The sequence below is a fragment of the Canis lupus genome, chromosome X (genome assembly GCF_011100685.1).
Source record: "Canis lupus familiaris isolate Mischka breed German Shepherd chromosome X, alternate assembly UU_Cfam_GSD_1.0, whole genome shotgun sequence".
Lineage (NCBI taxonomy): Eukaryota > Metazoa > Chordata > Mammalia > Carnivora > Canidae > Canis > Canis lupus.
This window is the reverse complement of record NC_049260.1, coordinates 92763900-92778124: the sequence shown is the minus strand read 5'-3', so window position 1 is coordinate 92778124 and position 14225 is coordinate 92763900. Positions and strand designations below refer to the sequence as shown.

Genomic DNA, 14225 nt, shown 5'->3' with positions numbered 1-14225 from the left:
GACTCGAACCCGGAACCCCGGGATCACGCCCTGGGCCAAAGGCAGACGCTCAACCGCTGAGCCACCCAGGCATCCCTCCAACAGATTGTTGCTGCTATTTCGAGGCTCGGATTGCGCTGTGGCTATGGAGGTGAAGTGTCTAAGTTTTTTGGAAACTCCATACTATAAAAGTGTAGAGATGAAAAGACATACTGTCTTGAGTTTCACTCATTTCTTAAAAGGTTGTTTTTGTTTGTTTGTTTGGTTTTTGCTTTTGTTTGTTAAGTAATCTCGACAGCCAACAGGGGCCTCAAACACACCACCTGGAGATCGAGAGTCCCATGCTCCACTGCCTGAGGCAGCCAGGTGCCCCGCCCTTGAGTTTCTTTTAAATGATCACAGCCAGAAGAGAAGTATGGGCAGAGGAGAGGAAGATGAAAGGAAAGAATGGAGGGAGGGACGGAGAAGACAGGAGTAGATGATGGAGGAAGGAAGAAAGGAGGGAGGAAGGGGAGGGGGGAGAGAGAAAAGAGAGAAGAAAGGAGAGAGAAAGGGAAACCATCTTTCCGTACTTCATAAGAATTCTGTGAGGTGATTACCATTATTTTAGTGAACCCTGGTAGTAACAGGAATAGTTGCCCTATTTTCGGTTGGGGAAGAGGCGGCGAGAGACAGTCAGGCCTGCCAGTGTCACATAGTGAGCGGATAGCAGGAAAGCGGAAGGAGTGAAACTGTGCCCTGAAACCAGATGCAAGCGCTCCAAGTCCAGGGCCTGCTTACTTTCCTCAATTCCCTGGTCTTCCCTAGAAGATTTCTTGAGGTGGGAGCGGGTGGTGAGGGGCACCGTCTCCACTCGAGCCCATGCAAGTGCACACGTGACTTAGACAGATGCCACTACACACACAGAATTTTACATTCCAACTCAAGGGGACCTCCGATGTACCTGGTGGACAGCGGTGGCCTCCGAGCAGGGACTCTGGCTCTGGACCTGGGTGCCCACCCCCCCCCCCCCCCACTAACCGCAAGGAACTGAACCAAGAACCAGCTGAGAGAATCGCCTCCTAGAAACTCATCCTAAAACACTGCTTCCGCCAGGGCTCCCCCTGGCCCCAAACTCTCTCACGTTAACCATCATCCCAGACACACACACGTTCCAACGCCCTCCTTGAATTCACCCCCCACCCACCTAACATGTAAACTCTACGTGCCCCTCAGTATTACAGAGTTCTCTGCAGACACCTCTCTAGCTTCCTCTCCAGGTCACACTCCAGAGCCACCCTGGCTGTGTCTGGGTCCCCCTGAGATGAGCTGTATGCTTCTTCCCTCCTGGGGCTGCTCCTACTACCCCCTTGCACTGAGGTTCCATGCACGGCCTGCTTAGCATTTGCGGAACTTGGACTCCCTCTGAGGTGTAAGGGAAACCCCCACTGCTCCCCAAAAGCCCAATGTGCTTCTACCCGTGGCTGCGAGGAACAGTCTCTTCAGAGGTTTGTATCCTGCCCCACCTCCACCAAGCTCTGCACCTTGTCAAAGTCACGGACACTCTCTAGGCCTTCACTGCCTTGGTTAAGAAAAAAAAGTGAGGCCTCCACCGCCCCCAGCCACCCAAACCCCCTTCCCTCCTCGGGGCAGTAGTAGGATTGAGAGCCAGGCCCTGGGGCACAGTGAGCACTCACAGGAGGTCATAGCCGCTCAGGAGCAGGGGCGAGGCTCCCGGGCCGGCACCTCCGATCCCGGTGAGGGCCCAGGTGCAGCCTGACCCCACGTGGTCCTGACCCCTTCTTAGCTCCAGCGTCAGCTCCAGGTGTCTGAGCCCTCCCCGTGGGCCCTGTGTCAATCAATGGAAATGGCACAGCTCAGGAGAGCAGGGGCCAGCACGAGGAGCCCCATGCTACAGAGGGGCGGCATGGGACGCCGCATAGAGATGTCAGCTGATTTATTTACCTGGGACACAGACAGAGCCAGTTAGAGGTGGTGGGACTCCCATCAGTCTCTGCTTCTTTCCCTCAGGTGGGCTGATGTCTCTCCCCAGCCTGGGAGGGGCAGGATGCACGGCGGCGGCGGCGGCGGAGTCTGGACCAGAGACGCTCCCCACGCTGCCTGGCAGAGGGCCCTGTAAACACAGCAGCCAAAGAGGTTTATGGACTGAAGCCTACGGGGGTACAATGAGACCGGGTGGCTCAGCGGGTGGAGCGGGCGACTCTTGGTCTTGCAGTCACCGGCCCCCAGCCCCACACTGGGTGTGGAGAGGACTTCAAAAAAATCAGAAAAACAGAAAGTCCCCCCCAAAGACAGGTAGGGCAAAGACAGACCTGATAGTCACAGGATAGCGTGCTGTCCTCATTGCCATCTGCCAGTGGGTGACCATCACCTCGCTGCTCTCACGGACCCTCGTTAATGAAAAAAACACAAATGGACTGAAATCGGACATGTGCGACGGGCAAGGTACGGCCACCGGGAATGTGTGATTTTTGTCGTCTCGGTGAGTTCGGCCACACCCTGGTGAGGTAGTTGTCGCTGCTATCCTTTTACAGAAGGGGAAACCAGGGTAAAGTGAGAATAAGCAGCTCCACAGGTTAGCCAGCTAACAAGGGGTGAGCGAGCCGGGGTGCAGGTTGCGGCCGACTGGCTCCAGAGCCCCCTCCCATGACGCCGGCCCACGGAACCATGAGTCGTGGCTGTTTTTGCTGAGGATGATGCTCCATTCCGGTTTTAAAATGTGCGACGTGTGAAGAAGGTTAAGTAAACATTTTAATAAGTAAACGCTACCCACAACCGATGCCCAGGTAGGGCGATGCATGGCCAGGCTCCCGTGAGTGACTGAAGGAGAGCACCCGGGAGTGAACGCTCCGTGGCGCCCTGAGACAGGAAAGAACCTGCCACGGAAGCCGCCACAGATATCGTAGGTAGTCGAACACCAAGAGGAGGAAAACCCTTGTAGGTCTCTCACGCAGTAACTGATCTCAAGTCCACAGTTGTGCCTTGGGTCCAGTCGGGCCAAGAGGGCGTGGGGTGGGGTGGGCGCCTGTGGCACCCAACGAGGGGCCAACCTGGGGAGGAAACATTGGGTGTGAGCCAGGAGGAGGCAGTCCTACTGCCATCCCTTACCGCCTCTTTGAAAATGAATCGGTCCACAGACCTTTTGTAGTTAGTTTCTTGCCCCTCCTGCAGGAGCACGGGGCAAGGGGCGCGCTTCCATCCCCTTAGGCACAGTTAGTGAGGCACCTAGGGCCCGAGATGCGTTTTAGGAGCCCACAGAAATGAGGCAGCTTCTGATTTCAATTTATTTAAAGATCTTTTATCTATTTAAATACACGGGGGTGGGGGTGGGGGCAGAGAGAGAGGCAGAGACACAGGCAGAGAGAGAAGCCGACTCCATGCAGGGAGCGCGACGTGGGACTGGATCCCAGGTCTCCAGGATCAGGCCCTGGGCCGAAGGCGGCGCTAAACCGCCGAGCTACCCGGGCTGCCCAGCTTCTGATTTCAAATGGAGTTGGAGGAGTGAGGCTGTGCGGTAAACGTAGGGTAAGTCAAGTCCGTTGTCCGGCACAGGACCCGTTGTTGGAATCTATGTTCAAAATTCAGGATACTAACAAAAGTGCTGGGGCATCTGTAAAACAGCTCTGGGGGCAGCCCCGGTGGCTCAGCGGTTTAGGGCCGCCGTCGTCGGTCCCGGGGCGCGATCCTGGGGTCCCGGGATCGAGTCCCACGTCGGGCTCCCTGCACGGAGCCTGCTTCTCCCTCTGCCTGTGTCTCTGCCTCCTCTCTCTCTGTGTCTCTCATGAATATATAAATAACATCTTTGAAACACACACACACACACACACACACGAAGAAAAACTAAGGGGAGGAGGGAAAGGGGTGGGGGAGAAACGGTGGCAAGAAAGTGGGTGGGTCATCACCCAGATCCCAAGGGTCCCACCCTAAGGGGCATACATGCATGCTTGTCTAGAGCATCTGGGCAGAGGCATAGACGCTGAGCCCAAACGGGATTCAGGATCCATGGTTGCAATGAGAGAAACAAAGGTTTGAGCCAAGGGCCTGGGAAAAAACGCCACCAAGCCGGAGCTCGTACAGTTCCAGCAGACCAGGAACGCCCTGAGCGCTGTGCGGGTTCGGAGCCCTGTACCGAGACGGGCTCAAATTACTCAAATTCTAGAGGCGCCGGACATTCTCAAGGCGCAAGCTCGGTTTTCTGTGCATAGTGCGCGTCTGAGCACCAGGCACGCTCAGAAGAGCCGAGCCCAAGCTTCTGTTCTCGGGTACCCGGGAGTCTGGCGGGGAGGCGGGGGGGGAAGGGGGAGTCTGGCGGGCTCTGACTTGAGGCGCCTCACAGAAAAACCTCCAAGTGGCACCTCGGAGCCCGTGACATTCGTCGGATGCCTATTCCCTGCCTAGTCGCCGCCGCTGGATACGCAGGGCCGGCCCAAGAGACATTCTCCCAACACTTCTTCTGCAAGGGCTCCAGAGCTAGGGGGAGGTCTGCCTCTCAGCCTCCCCAGATTTGGGGCGCATGAGCCTAGCTGGGACTTGAAGAAGACTCAACCTGTCTCGCTAGGCATTGACCGACGGATGCACTGGGCAAAGAAAGTGCTCCCCACCGGAGCTCTCCCTGCAAGTGCACCGCCCGGGGGGTACCAAGCCCAGCCGCATGCGCACCTCGGCGAGCCCACCCCGCCCCGCTCCGGAGGGGGTGTATATAGATAGAGAGAGGCCGTCTGCTCAGAAGCGGGGGGAACCTGACAGCGCGAGGACCGCTCCGTGGGAGCCTGGCGGCGCGGCACCTCTCTGCGCCCGACCCACGGATCCAGGAGGACCCCGCGCGGGATCTGCAGGGAACAGCGCGAGGGCTATGGAGCCTCTGAGCCGACGCAGGGACGAAGTCATGGGCTTCCTCGGCCCGGGAGTCGACGAGGGCGGGGAAGAGCCGCAGGGTCGGTGCCGGTTGGGACACGTGCCTCCATCAAGCCCCAGAAACGAAGGTTCCCTGGGCGAGGGGAGCAGGCCCGACGCCCCGCAGATGCTGCTGCCCCTTGCCTCCCGCCTCCCACAGCCTAGGCTCCGATGCCCTGATCTCTCCGTGTGGCTTTCCTCCTTTGCAGAAACCCAGCCTGTGGCCATGTCGCTGACCCACGAGGGAGCGGCGGCCGAGTTCACACCTGACCACGGCGGGGGAGCAGACCAGGTCATGGAGGCAGCTGACGGCGAGGGTGACGGTGACGGTGACGGTGACGGCGAGGGTGACGGTCAGGGCCAGCGCGACGGTGACGGTCAGGGCCAGCGCGACGGTGACGACGGTCAGGGCCAGCGCGACCGTGACGGTGAAGGCCAGCGCGACGGCGAGGAGGCAATGGGTGACGAGGCCGCGGGATTTCCACTGCCGGCGGGCGACGGGACCCCCCAGGGGCACGGCGACCAGGGCCCAGCGCCAGGGCGGCCGCCCCAGGCCACCGTCGCGTGTCCCCTGCCGGGCAACGGGCAGCAGGCGGGCCAGCGCATCGTGTTCAGCCGCGTGCAGCTGCATGAGCTGGAGAGCGTGTTCCAGCGCACCCAGTACCCCAGCGCGCCTACGCGGTAAGCCGGCTGCCCCGCGGGGCGCCGGGGAGCGGGAGGGCCCGGGGCCGGTTATCACCCGTCTCTCTCCTCGAGGCTGAAGTCTAAGCTACCGGCCTCGAGGCGGCGGGGGGCCGGCTGGGCACTGGGGCTCCGGGCTCGGCCTCGGGCGGTTGTCGGGAGCCCAGCGCTCCGGGGGCGGGGCCAGGGCGGCGACGGCGGAAGTTAAGCCCATGTGCTCGGGCCAGCGCGTCCACCAGCTGGTGACATAAACAAGTCCCGCCGAACACCGTGGGCGAGAGGCGAGGGGGGCGGAGGGCGCAACCGGCTTAGGGTCCTACCTACTAAGGTGGTTTAAAATCCTGATCGCGGCAGGGCAGCCCGGGTGGCTCAGAGGTTTGGCGCCGCCTTCCGCCCAGGGCGTGATCCTGGAGACCCGGCATGGAGCCCCACGTGGGCTCCCTGCATGGAGCCTGCTTCTCTCTCTGCCTGTGTCTCTGCCTCCCTCTCTGTGTGTGTGTGTGTGTGTGTGTGTGTGTGTGTGTCGAATGAATGAATGAATGAATGAATGAATGAATGAATGAATGAATGAAATCCTGATCAGTCCTCTCGTCCTCAAGTATTTCTGCGCTGATTTCTAAAATCTTATTGGGTTGAAGGAATCTCTACGCTCACCGTAGGGCCCCTGCACCAACTTGTACATTTTTTTTAAGTAGCTATGTCCTATTTTAAAAAGATTTTTTTTTATTTATTCCTGAGAGACACAAAGAGAGAGGCTGAGGGAGAAGCAGGCTCCACGCAGGAAGCCTGACGTGGGACTCTATCCTCGGTCTCCAGGATCACAGCCTGGGCTGAAGGCAGGCGCTAAACCGCTGACACACCCGGGCTGCCCGCGTTGTACATTTTTAAATACTGCAGCTGAAAAACTGGATGAGTGAATATTCTGCATGCCCTGAAATTTTGCTCAAGGTCTTTGAAAATCTTAAAATTAAAAAAAAAAAAAGAAAGAAAGAAAAGAAAAGAAAAAGGGGGCGCCTGGCTGGCTCAGGCAGTAGAGAATGTGACTCTTGATTTGGGGTGGGAAGTTGGAGTTCCACACCGGCTGTAGAGATTCTTTGAAAATAAATCTGAGGGCGCCTGGGTGGCTCGATGGGTTAGGCTTCTGCCTTCTTCATCTGAGGTCAGGATCCCAGAGTCCTGGGATTGGACCCCAAGTGGGGCTGGCTCCCTGCTCGGCAGGGAGTCCGCTTCTCCCTCTCTTCTGCCCCTGCTCCTGTGCACTTGCTCTCTCTCTCTCTCACTGTCTCTCAAATAAATACGTAAAATCTTTGAAAAAAATAAAAGTTAAATCTGAATAGAAATTAAATTTAAATTTTGCTTGGCAGAAAACTGCCCCAGAAAAGGAAGCCTCAAGCTAGCCATTACAGAACAGTGTGTGTGTGTGTGTGTGTGTGTTGTGGGGGGGGGGGGGTATGGTTTCTGCTGCCGTGCTCGGGGACAGAGGAGGGGGGGGGAATTTAGTGATACCCACACTTTAAACACAACCAAAGAATGAACAGCAGTTTGTGCCATCCCTTAGCACCCAGCAGCAATGTACTCCAACTTGATCATCGCTGAGAGAGGGAGACAGAGAGAGAGAGAGATGGATGGGCCGCACCTTGTTTTCGGGCTCTAGTTTAATCCCATAAAATGGGTAAGAGCAACGACTGAACGTCCATAGAGGTAGTTCCTCAGGCATTTTTCTTCATTTCAAGTTGGTAACACTAAAGACACTGCATCAGAGGTCGTTGTGTTCTTGGGGACTGTGCCTCCTTTACCCGCGCACACTTGGCTTTCCTGAAATTCTCTGTCAACTGAATCTCGCTGTAAATCCTGAAATGGTGTTTGACTTTTTCCAGTGTAGAGACTGGTTCAGAAAAATGCCACTGACATTCCCCCCTCCCCCCCAAAAAAAAAAACTTTTTAAAGAGAGGAACAAAATACACTGTATTTTATTTAATTCACCCCAAACTCCACATACTGAATACTTGTGATTTTCTCCCCTCAGCCAGGAGCTTGCAAGATTCATGGATGTGTCTGAAGCCAGAGTGCAGGTCAGTAAACCTCAAAAAAACAAAGTGGCTGGGAGGCATTCTAAAACTGGCATCAGGGACTTGGGCACCGTTGTCCTAGAGAGAGCTTCTCACCTTCCTGGGTTGTTTTGTTGCCTTTTCTAGATTTGGGAACGGAGTGTTGTTGAACTTTTGGGTCTGGGGCAGGAGGGGGGGGTGTGGGGAATGGCGGGGCGGGGTACGGGGACATGGGATACCTAAAGCCCAGGTTTGGAAATTGCCCATTTCCAGAGGGAATGTCATTTCCTAAAAGGAATGAAAAAATTAGTATAGTAGGGGATCGCCTATATACAAATCTACACTATACGTTTGTATAACTGTACCTAGTATACTTTTAGATGTCACGAATTCGACCGAATAATACACATATTTATATAGATTTTTAAAGGTAGTATAAATAGGGACGCCTGGGTGGCTCAGCGGTTGAGCGTCTGCCTTTGGCTCAGGGCGTGTGATCCCAGAGTCCTCGGATCGAGTCCCACATGGGGCTCCCGGAATGGAGCCTGCTTCTCCCTGTGCCTGTGTCTCTGCCTCTCTCTCTGTGCGTCTCTCACGAATAAATAAAGAGCATCTTTAAAAATTAACTAACTAAAAAAATGGAAATAGAAAGATAATCACAAGTATAGATCATATACAGTATATGTGCTGTTTTTGTACGCAATATAGATCTATACTAACATATACTTTATATATTATAAATATGTACTGTAGAAATATATGGAATGTAGTAACATAAATTATAGAATACATAAAATACATTTAATTTGTAGAACATATGCCTATATATTTATCTAATACAGAATATGTATTTTTAAAGATTTATTTATTTATTATTTATTTATTTACTATTATCTATTCTATTTATTTCTGACCGACCCACACTACACAGGAGGAGAGAGGAGAGAGGCGAGAGAGGAGAGGCCGAGACACAGGAGGAAGGAGAAAGCAGGCTCCATGCCGGGAGCCCGCCCGGGACTCGATCCCGGGACTCCAGGATCGCTGCCCTGGGCCAAAGGCAGGCGCCAAACCGCTGAGCCACCCAGGGATCCCCCAGAAATATGTATTTGATTAGTTCAGTGTACATGTAAAAATATGCAGGATATCAAAAGCATATTCTTTTCTTTTCCTACGTATCTCCTTTTATTTGTTCCCGTATATTTTTTATTGGAGTTCCTGAGTATCTCCTATAGCAGATAAACACCATAGATATCCGTAGGACATCATTGCTATAGCCAACATAAAATACATTTATAGAGGTCATATACAATTCAATATAATTATCACCCATATTGATAGTCATCTGTACATAGAATTGCCATATAATCCCTGTATAATAATATAGCCCCATAGCGTGTTCCTTACTGTATTAATTACGGATCAACATACAGATCAATGGGGATCCCTGGGTGGCTCGGCGGTTTGGCGCTGCTTTGGCCAGGGCACGATCCTGGAGTCCCGGATCGCGTCCCACATCGGGCTCCCTGCATGGAGCCTGCTTCTCCCTCTGCCTACATCTCTGCCTCTCTCTGTGTCTCTCATGAATGAATGAATAAATAAAACCTTAAAACAAAAATACGAATCAATGGTCACGTACTATGAATTGATGTTATTCATTAGCACATCATATGTTGATATCGTAAGATCATTATGTGGTATTAATGGTTCTCTAGAATATAGTCATCGCGTATTATTTGATCAGTATAATATGATGGTATATTTATGGAGTTCATATATTATTTACGTATAAATTACTTACATTTAACTTGGAGACACCAGTAGATATTGTACATAATTTTACATATACATATATATGTAAACTATATATATATATTTTAAAAGATTTTTATTTATTCACGAAGAAGGCAGAGACGCAGGCAGAGAGAGAAGCAGGCTCCTCGCAGGGAGCCGGATGCGGGACTCGATCCCGGGAGTCCGGGGGTCACGCCCTGAGCGGAAGGCACACAGGCTCAACCACTGAGCCACCAGGTGTCCCTATACATAATATATTTAGACAGAGCACATTTTAAATACTATATACTTAAACATATGTATTTTATAGAACTATAAAGAAAATCAATGCCCAAAGCACACATACTCACACAGAGCGCATCTTCTGAACGGGTTATCACTTAGGCGACACTTCATTGTCGGGACACATCCAGATGGAGTCTGAAGTAGAAATCGTTCACATTAATGCACCAAGGAGTTTAATTAGACTAATCTACAGAAAACAAGCATAAGCTGTTTGCAAAAGGAGTGAATTGACAAATATTTGGGCATTGGCTTCGGGGAAGATGTCACACCTATGACACAGCAGAGAAGCAAGAACCTTACGTCCAGTTAAGCTGAGACTTATGGGGAGGGTGTAGCATAAAGTACAACTGCCTAGGCCTCCTGCTCTTGGTGTTCACTTTTAATACATGATGTTTTTGTTGTAGGATTCACACGAAAGCAATTTTATCTTTCAATTATAAAATTACTGTAATTTAGTTTTAATCTTATTTTTATTTTTTTCATTTTATTTTAAAAGTTCAGAAATGTATTTATTTTTACTATTACTGCTTTTAGGCTTTTTGTGCAAGTGCCCGGAACTCCTGCTGTATTTGGTTGTTGTGGTGGTGGTGGTGGTGGTTTTATAGGTATGATTTCTTGCTCTAGGATTCAGGTGAAGGGAATTTCACTTTTTTTAAAAGAGATTTTATTTGTTTATTCCTGACAGACAGAGAGAGCGAGGCATAGACCACACAGGCAGAGAGGGAGAAGCAGGCTCATGCAGGGAGCCTGACGTGGGACTCGATCCTGGGTCTCCAGGGTCACGCCCCGGGCCGAAGGCGGCGCTAAACCACTGAACCACCGGGGGCTGCCCAGGAATTTCACTTTTACTTCAAAAAAAAAAAAAAAAAAAGATTGCATTTAAAAGCTTTTAAATTTCATTTACTTAGTTTTAGAGCTATTGCTTTGAAGGGTTTGGTAAAGAGGTGTGGAGAGTGGCAGGGCTACTTTTTCATTTTCTGGAACTCCTGGATGCGTCAGCCTGAAAACACTGCTAGACAGTAGGTTGTGCATTATGGTGGAGATGCCCCGGGTGCAACCTTTGAAATCTGTCTAGAAGACAAAAGAAACGGAAACAACAAGTTCAAACAGGGTTCCACCAACCTAACAAAGGTGGAGGCCAATCTAACCAGGTGGAAGCCATCCTAACACAGGTGGAAGCATAAGGCGTGACCTGTGCCTCGGGGATGTGACTCACGTTCCAATTTCTGAAACTACCAAATGCACTGGTGAAGATTCCGTTTGGGAATGTCTGACACCTGTGATTTTTATCGTCCTTTGTCCTTTTAGGAAGAGATTGTGTGGAATTGGTCACTAGTGGGGACTGGCTCTTAGCTCAGGCTGGGTTCTGCCGGGGGCAATTGGAAAGACTTTGTCCTTGGCTCAGTCAGGGACGGCTCACTTGTGGCTCGATGGATCAAGGGGTGATTGAAACCACAGAAAGCCTAAGTGGAATCAAAGGATAATTTGGGGGGGAAAAAGAGAAATAAGAGGGAAAGAATGGAAAAGAAAACTCAGGGTGGGCTTGTTAGCTCTGCCGCACGCACAGGGTCTACTTCTGTGAAGGAAAGGGGCTGCAGAAGTGGACACGGGGAGGCCACCCAGGCAGCCCAGCAAAGCAGGCCCCAGAGAGCAGGGGCTGGGCTGCGGCGAAGCAGGCGTGGCCAGGGCTGGGGAGGCCCAGGCCCCTCTGCTCTGTCAAGCGGGCCAAGCAAGCTCAGAGAAGACAGACACCCTTGAGTGTGGGTGGGTTGGGGACGCCTGGGGACTCAGTGGTTGAGCGTCTGCCTTTGGCCCAGGGCGTGATCCTGAGTCACGGGATCGAGTCCCAAATCAGGTTCCCTGCATGGAGCCTGCTTCTCCCTCTGCCTATGTCTTTGCTTCTCTCTCTGTGTGTGTCTCTCACTAGTAAATAAATAAAATCTTTAAAAAAAAAAAAGCGTGGGCGGGTTGATTTTCCCCTCCATGGGCTTGCATAATGCTCTTTCAGCGGGGTTCTGAAGGGCAAAGGACCCATGAGAAACAAATGAGGAAAAACACCTAATGTCCTTCCTCCTCCCTTTGCAAATTCTACAGCATAATTTTCGCACACGTTTTCCCCAGTTTTTTTTAAAGATTATTTATTTATTCACGACAGACACACACACACAGACAGAGAGAGAGAGAGAGGAGAGGAGAGGAGAGAGAGAGAGAGACAGGCAGAAGGAGAAGCAGGCTCCATGCAGGGAGCCCGACGTGGGAGTCGATCCCAGGTCTCCAGGATCACACCCCGGGCTGAGGGTAGCACTAAACCGCTGTGCCACCGGGGCTGCCCAATTTTCCCCAGTTTTATTAAGACATGTTACATACAGCCTTGTATACATTTGAGGTGTACAGCATAATGATCTGCCTTACGTATATTGTGAAATGATTACCATGGTAGGTTTAGTTACCATCCATCATGTCCTAGAGAGAGAGATTTAAAAAGGAAAAAGAGAAAAAAGGAAAGCAAACAGTTTGTTCTTTGTGACTAGAAGTCTTGAAATTGAATCTCTAAACTGTCCTATATCCCATAAGGCAGGGCTCAGTATAGTCATCATGTTACTTCCTAGTCCTAGTCCTTATTTCTCTTAAAACTGCAAGTTTTTAGGCAGTTTCTGCACCCACCTCTTCTAGTGGTCACAAATCTGATCTGATTTCCTATGAAGTGGTTGGGTTTTTCATTTTTAGATTCCACATACAACTGAGATCATAGAGTGTGTGAAGACGATTTTTTTTAAACATGAGAGAGAGAGAGAGAGGGGCAGAGACACAGGCAGAGGGAGAAGCAGGCGCCTCACAGGCAGCCCGATGCGGGACTCGATCCCAGAACCCCGGGATCACGCCCTGAGCCAAAGACAGACGTTCAACCGCTGAGCCACCCAGGGGTCCCTGTGCGAAGACGATTTTGACGGATGTCCCCCACCTGCAGTGAGAGTTGTTTTCTGAATCCAGTATTAGAAATATGGAACTAGTATCGGTGACTATGTCACGTAGGCTACTTTGCATTTATGTAGATTTGGCCTCCGGTGAACTTGGATCCCCCAAGATGAGGTCCACAGCACTGGTGTTGTTAGACTACATTTTCATGCAGCAGGAAGGCCAACCAGGAAGATGGCAGAGGGAAAATGAGTCAACGGAGAAGAGTAGAGGCCCCTGGTCTCAAGGGACATTTGCAAATTGGGAATGTCTAATACGAAATACAAAGAAATTCCGTTAAGTAGGATGCAGAGAGGACAGTGGCCTCCAAAGCACAGGTTTCATTTGTAGGGTTCACAGTTGGCAGGTGTCAGAGAGGAGCCATTTTGTGACTCCTCACCCACACGGTGGCTGACGGTCTTCCTAAAATGTCAGTGTCACCTTCTTGCCTTAAGAATACCGTATGATCTTTTAAAAAGGATTTTGTTTATTTATTAGAGAGAAACAATAAGTAGTGAGAGAGAGCATGAGCAGGGAGGAGAGGGAGAAGCAGGTTCCCTGCAAGCAGGGAGCCCTACACAGGGCTCCACTCCAGGACCCTGAGATCGTGACCTGAGCCGAAGGCAGACGCTCAACTGCCACCGAGGAACCCCAGGAATACCATGTGATTGCACTTATACGTGTGGAATCATCAGAACAAAAGAAACGAACAAACAAAGCAGATACCGGCTCAAATACAGAGGACAAAATCGAGGTTGCCAGAGGGGAGGGGTGGGGTTGGGGGGACAAGCCAAACAAGTGAGGCGGATTAGGAGGTACCAAGGTCAGTTAAAAAAAGATAAATCAGTCCCGGGGATGAAGAGTATGACATAGGGAATATAGTCAGTAACACTGCCATCATTTTTGTATGGCCTTGAAGGGTGGTGACTCCACTTAGGGCGGCGAGCCATCTTGTGAGTAGAGAACCGTGGAATCAGTATGTCGTACGCCCGAGATGAATACAATATTGTAGGTCAATTATCCTTCAGCGAAAAACAGAAACAAGAATAAGGGGTGGGAAGGGGCCCTCCCGGCTGAGTTGAGGGGGTCTAGGGAGCCCCGCCCTGCTGGGCAGCGGGGGTCCTGTCCAGGGTGCTGGAACTGTAGCCCGAGCAGAGTGAGCTGACCGGGTGCTGAGCCCAGGAGAGCCTGGAGCAGGGTACGTCCGGGCTGCAGGCTGCAGAACTGACAACAGCGACAGTGGTGTGCCTCTTCTCCCTCAGCCCGTTGGCTGGGCAACGATTTTAAGGATTTCACTAAATCCGGTCCTAGTTAGTCTAAACATTCATTGCCCCCAACGTCTAAAATACTCAGGTCGCGTCCGCCGCCTCGGCTCCCTTCTGTCCCAGCCAGACAAGCCACGGGCTCCTGGGCCCTCCGTGCCCAAGCCTCGCTCACAATACCGTCTTTTCAAGCTAGGGAGAGGTTTCGGAAGATGAAACCTTTAGCCATCCATCCTTAAGGGAAAGCTGTCGTGGAAAGATCCAGCGCGTCCCTATTGATGATTTTCTGTACGTGGAAGGTGGGCGTTGTTCCCCGCAGCAGGACTTTTGA

The 14225-nt window shown here is 51.7% G+C and overlaps 2 protein-coding genes across 9 annotated transcripts in view; one reads left to right on the top strand and one right to left on the bottom strand.

Annotated features, from left to right (window-relative positions):
- The window catches only part of LOC481034 (homeobox protein Wariai), a 34913-nt gene extending 24557 nt beyond the window's left edge, over positions 1-10356 (bottom strand). For 3 of the 8 annotated variants that reach the window (XM_038588195.1, XM_038588197.1, XM_038588198.1), the window contains exons 1-3: positions 9739-10356; positions 2292-2369; positions 1924-2092 (exon numbers count right to left, since the gene is read on the bottom strand). The gene's annotated coding sequence lies outside the window, so the exon portion shown is untranslated. Of the gene's footprint in view, positions 1-1923; positions 2093-2291; positions 2500-5138; positions 5357-9738 lie in introns of those variants that run through there. The other 5 variants (XM_038588196.1, XM_038588199.1, XM_038588200.1 and 2 more) reach the window with 5 other exon arrangements.
- Positions 4065-14225, top strand: LOC119878124 (rhox homeobox family member 2-like). Its single transcript, XM_038588833.1, has 4 exons — positions 4065-4913; positions 5082-5553; positions 7580-7625; positions 14091-14225. The coding sequence occupies exons 1-4, from the start codon at positions 4631-4633 to the stop codon at positions 14223-14225; spliced, it is 936 nt and encodes a 311-aa protein (XP_038444761.1). The 5' UTR covers positions 4065-4630.